The following is a 6000-nucleotide window of genomic DNA, read 5'->3' as shown; positions in this document are numbered from 1 at the left end:
GTGTTATGAGCTTGTTCTAATTTTATATGCCCCTCCTTTTTCATGTGTAAAGGATGGTTTCCCTTGGATGCTGTGCTTTGGCTCATGTACCAGTCGTGCTGAGTTCACTTAGTGGAGGAATTTGGAGCACTCAGCATATCAGAGGGCACACATAAACATGTACACTGTGATAGGTGCTTCCTCTTGTTAATTGGGGAACACTCTAATAATGGCCTATAAAACAGAGAGGGGTTTCTCATAAGTCTCACAAACAGCAAAACAACTCTGCCTGGAAGTATGACTCACGTTGTTCTAAGTGTTAATAACGGGACAGTTGCCCAGTGCACCCCACCTCTTCCGTGCATCCTATTGGCTCATATACAAAGCCAGATTCATGCAAATGGAGGAGCCTACTGCCAACCTGCAGCTTTTGAATAACATTACCTCCTTAAACACTTCTCTTTAGAAAGCCAATTCCTCCAGGCTTTGAAACCATTAACAATAAAAGAGCAAGAAGAATCCACTCAAGAGCAGAGAGGCAAAAACTGTGAGATCTGGAGTGGTATTGTAAAGACAAGGCCTGCATTGAGCATCAGTGATTGTTTTAAAAGTAATAACTGAGAACAAGCTGTTGACTTTAAAGTGTTGAAACCCAATTTATCATTGTTTAAAAGTCACCGCACCTAGCCCAGTCTCAAAATAAGAACTATTGTTTTACTTTTTGCATATGATTTAAATAAACATGATTTCTTCTCCTTCTACCCTGGGGTATTGAAGGTCACATATTATGCATTCTTGTGGCTTTAATTCCCTTACATGATTTTAATGTCTACATTTGGAAAACATAGTTTATAAACTACACCTCTGTTTCTGATGAGGCATGTAGGCGTTAGAGCTCTCTCTACTGTCAGCCACAGGAACGAACAATGAGAAAATAAACAAATTAAATGCTTAGGCAACGGGAATGCTATGCTAATTGAGCCATGTGTTAGTTGTATACGACCACAGAACGAGTACAATAATGGTTTATAGACTTAAAACTGCGCAGAAGATGTCAAAATTCTTAGCTGTGACGCAACAATCTGGTCAAAATCTAAAAGGAGCATTTTTGAGTGCTCAGAGAAGACAACTGTGGATTAATGAAACAATACAATTCCAGGTATGCATTTGTTGATGGAACAAGGTTAAAAACATTGTCTTAAAAAGTGAAATATGTGTCTTTTATGTAAACACAATTATGATTAATCCTTTAACACTTTGCAAAACTCAAAATTCAGGCTGGAGACATTGGGTCAGTAAAGCCAGCCACACTATCATTGCAAGCCCTCAAAACTGTCAAAATACAGACACAGCAGACCAAAAACTACAAAGCACAAAAGCAACATCTGCGAGACAAGACTTTTATTCAGTCAGAGGTGGGTGTCATTTCCAGAGACAATAAAAAAAAAAACATCAGGGAGCCGAGCTGAGAAGGCAAAAACATGTGCAGAAAAACTACACTGTCCTCTGTCGTTAAAATGGATTCATCATTTGTGTTTATAAACTTTGGCGTTGACGTGGTGATGGTCAAAGTCATCAGTTACTTGAACGGTAGTTAAGGGCCACGCGAGATGAATAAACACAGGAGCTAATGGTTTTCACAGTCGTTAGCTTGACAAGACAAGTTGACAACATGAAATGGCCCTAAAATAGAAAGCAAACAAGGTCAAGTATAAGGATGTCAGTCACAAGCCGTTCTGAGCGTAAACTGTTGTTACAGTTGTGAAAGTAAAATGTGTGAAGGCAGTCAAATAAATCACTGCTTGTTTTATTTGTTTAGGCCTAACCAAATGTATATATGGTGATTACAATGGGCTAAAAGCACAAATGACTGTCATACATCACAAACGATGACATGTCTGTTTATTACCACCATAAACTTAAGATGGCTTTACCAGGTGTCCTGCGGTCTAACCTCAGCAGTGCAGCTATTTTCATTATTTCCTGAACAGGGATATTCAAGGTTACTCTTCAGTTTGAGAGATACCTATTTAAATTTATTGTAAAGTCAAATGCTATATGCTATACTACTGTCCCCATAGAGAAATTTGTCTTCTGCATTTGACCCATCACTCATTTTCATGATCTTGCTGCTAGACTTGGTCAGGACTACCTTAGCTGGCGGATTTTTACCCATGATACATATTTTGGCAAGCATTGTAGCTAATAAAAGGGGGTTTATTCAGTGTGTTTTAGAGATGCATGTCAATTTGTGTGCCAGCAACAGAGAGAAAGTGAAAAATCTCCTGTATGAAACCATGACAACTTTAGGGTACCTACCAGAGAAGCAGTCCTGGCCCAGTACGGGTGAGCGTGTGTCTTTGCCATTGAAGAGGTGCTGAGAGGGGGTGGAGTTCTGGAGGTGGTGCTGAGAGGGGGTGGAGTTCTGGAGGTGGTGCTGAGAGGGGGCAGGGCTCTGGAGGTGATGCTGAGAGGGGGTGGGGCTCTGGAGGTGGTGCATGGACAAACAGTCACTCAGAACGTCCTGCTCCAGGTGAGGACACGACCGCAGCTGTCAACAACATTTAACACAATAAAAACTACAACAAAGAGCCTGTGTTCATTCATCAGATACAGCTGCACTGCCCTCTGAGGCAACAAAAGAATACAACAGTGTTTCAGCCAGGAGCGAGTGTGTATTTTTGTTTTCCTCATTGGCCATAACATGATTGTAATGTTAATATGAAACAGTATCTCTGTAAATCAGAATTCATTAGCATTCAGAAGGAACCAGGGACAGAGTAATTCACTCATTTTTGAGTCATGTTTTGGCCTGGACATAAGAGATCCATAATAACTGTACCAACTCAGAGCCATGGGAAAATGTTGTTTTCTCAGACCAAACAGTAATAACTATAGAAGTTCAAAGATAAACACCATGCATCAAATACAGCATTAGTGATAAAAATGTGATATTGATGAGGGAAGAGCAGCACATGTTAAAACAGGACAACACTTTGGGAACATATCATAATCTGAATGAACACATAGGTGCTGGTGGTTACACTGTGCCTGATTTAGACCAGTTACAAAACAAGGAGTGTGCTCCAATGTTTGCGATGATTTGATAAGCCTCAGAATATTTATTCTAACTTTGAACCAACCATCTATTTATGATTATGGATAAAAACATATTCAAATATTCCAAACTGTTCCATGAAATGGATTTCTGACTGTCATTTTGTGGTTGGAAAATAGTCTGTTTCAAATTCTGCTTATTTTAAGTGCTTACAGAAAAAAATACATTTTTGTGCATAACTTTTTAAAGGGCTGAGACTGTTCAAACGCTGAAATGACTGAGGAGGTATGCGTAGGACTGCGGTTCACAGCTGGCATAATGTACAATATTATTTAACAGTGAAGTGTGTATAGGCCTGTGTCCTCAGAGTGCACTGCTACATTCATCACATGTAATTGGGGCCCTGCTTTTCCCCACAGCAACACTCTAACAGTTTTCTCTGCTCCAAGAGTGGAGCAAGAGCGTTTGTTTGACATTTGTCCATAACATCTGGCCACTGGAGCATTGTGCATTACAGCTTATTAACAATGCTACACATGTTTCCCTTTACCGCCGAGAGCTCAGGAACACATCATGCAGCGTGCCACTATCCAGCCCCTTCCACAACAATGAGTCCATTCTCTTATATTTACTCTGCTCAGTCAAGACAGAGAAAGCTGTTGACCAAGAACATACTGTAATGTGGTCACACCAAATCTATCACTGCTTTCAGTTTTCAAACTCACCACACCTAACCCGCAACTTCCTCAAGTTTTAATAAAATCTTTCTTTTCTTTTTGGGGGTTGGTGGGTTCAGTAATGTAATTGTTTGAATGTAAAAATACAAAAAAGCGTGTTAATTACTTGTCTCCATGGAGACAAGCAATTAGCGGATCCTCCAACACAGAAGTTACAGAGTGTGCCATTAAGTTTATAACACACAACAAATTAACTATAGTTGGTAACCACATATTTACAAAAGATAAAGGAGACAATTCATTACTGAATGTACAGTATCAAAAAGTGCAGTTATCTATAAATACGTGGTTACATTAGAGATAAAATACCCATGTGTCATTAATAATATTATTATTACTTTATTAGATAATTGAGGACGAATGAGTTTCTTATCTTACCTTCCTACGCACCTGCTGCTCTTTGGCTGAGTGGATCTTCACATGTTTACGTAAAGAGCTGGGGTCTGTGTAGCGCTTGGTGCAGCCAGGGATCTGACAGGCATACGGCTTCTGCAAGGAGGAACAAAAAACATACATTTATTTACTGAAAAATCACATTATGTATGGTATGTGAAACTAGATGAAGACAGGATAAAAAAAATCTGTCACAGAGTATAGAATTTTTTAAAGTAAGATTTGTTTAAGTCCTACCTTTGAGCTGAGGAAGGGAGAGAAAATGAAGCAGAAGATAAGACAAGAAAAAGAGAAGATTAAAAGAAAGTTAAAATTGAAGTCATAAGCATTACATTTATGTTATATGATTTCTGTTTACAATTGGCCCATAGATTTTATTGGACCAGACAGTAAATAGTGGTAAATTGACTCAAACCTTCAATGTGCCCTAGGGTTGCACAATATTTATCACAACTGAATCAAAACCGCATTTTGAGTTGGTGCAATTATCAAATCTCAAAGGCAGTTATTTGGATAAAGGAATGATCTCTGCAAAGAACAAAACATCCAGTCTTTTTTTTTTTTTTAAGAAAATAAACATTTAGATATCCACAAAAACGTTCTGAAATTCATGGGTTTCTTGCATTAGTTTATCAGCTCATATTCCAGTCTTCTCTAAAATGTTGATGCTCCTGGAATTATTTACAATCTTCACTCTGAACAGAATCCTTCTTTTTAAATAAGAAGTGCAAATCTAGTCGCAAACCCAATATTTGTTATAAAAATTTAAATTCCATGTTCCTTTTTCAAAATTCTGCAGCTCTAATTTGCATCAACCATGTGACAATAAAGTGTTGCTATTTAAAGTAGTGAGTGCAGTTACATGCCCAAACTACTAATTTAATATAATGTGGATTAAAGGATAAATGTCACCTTCCTCATCATTACTGCACAAGAAATGCAGCATGTAGCTCCTGACTGAGGACTTTTACTCAAACAACCTTTTCATTTTTGGTAAATACGCATTTGCCATTAAAGTGTAAAATGATATGCGTCGTTGTTAGCTTTCCCTCCAAACCTCAGTCTCCTCTGTAAATAAAGCATTGTTATTCCAACCAGCTCAGTGCACCACTCGTGCCCGCCATGTTTTCTTTGTCAGCCATTGCGCCCAACACAGGCACAACCACGACTTCTGTGTAGAATAAATATCATTAAAGGAAGTGTTTTGGCAGAGCAGAGAGGAGGCCAGACACACTCAGGGTTTAGACAGTGTTAATGTGAAGTTTTTAGGGTTGGATCGCGGATTAGCTGCATCATTTGTCCAACTGTGGAAAGTGGGAGGTACAAAAAAAAAAGTTTGTTTTAAACAAACACAAACAACTATTCCAAAGATTTATTTGGTGCTTGATTAACACAGTCTGTCTCTTATTTCAGTTATATATATTCATTCTATTAGGTTAGGGTGATTTTAAGATGATATTCAGCTCTAGTAAGATATTGGATAGGGCAAAAATCACCCTTTCTATAAATATATCAGTTTTAGCTGATTTACCAATCACACCACTTTAATAAATACTGTAATACAACTTTGATGGGTATACATAAATTGATAACACACATTATAACTAAGTATTGTTTAAAATATGTAATATTTTTCTCAATCACCCGACAAAGCTATAATGTTAATTTTTATCTGTGGACTTCATTTAGAAATAATCTGAAGTGGATTGTGATGAGTGGCAGAGATGGCTGACTCAGTCTTTCCTCTGCAGGTCAGAAACAGGCAGCGCTCTGTCCGACCCGCTGTCCGTCTCTGTGTCGGGCCTGAACCCAAAAAGTGATGCTTTTATGACC

At 38.3% G+C, this 6000-nt stretch overlaps 1 protein-coding gene across 1 annotated transcript in view; it reads right to left on the bottom strand.

Annotated features, from left to right (window-relative positions):
• Positions 1-1606: 1606 nt before the first annotated feature.
• The window catches only part of LOC110167758 (zinc finger protein GLIS3-like), a 41317-nt gene continuing 36923 nt past the window's right edge, over positions 1607-6000 (bottom strand). Inside the window, exons 5-7 of the mRNA XM_055164791.1 lie at positions 4153-4263; positions 2299-2530; positions 1607-1662 (exon numbers count right to left, since the gene is read on the bottom strand). Coding sequence (XP_055020766.1) covers positions 1607-1662; positions 2299-2530; positions 4153-4263 — 399 coding nt within the window. The remainder of the gene's footprint in view (positions 1663-2298; positions 2531-4152; positions 4264-6000) is intronic.

Source organism: Boleophthalmus pectinirostris, unplaced genomic scaffold (genome assembly GCF_026225935.1).
Source record: "Boleophthalmus pectinirostris isolate CB_2022bp ecotype Guang Dong unplaced genomic scaffold, ASM2622593v1 HiC_scaffold_7, whole genome shotgun sequence".
Classification (NCBI taxonomy): domain Eukaryota; kingdom Metazoa; phylum Chordata; class Actinopteri; order Gobiiformes; family Gobiidae; genus Boleophthalmus; species Boleophthalmus pectinirostris.
The sequence above is the reverse complement of the archived record's forward strand: the minus strand, read 5'-3'. Positions and strand labels throughout refer to the sequence as shown.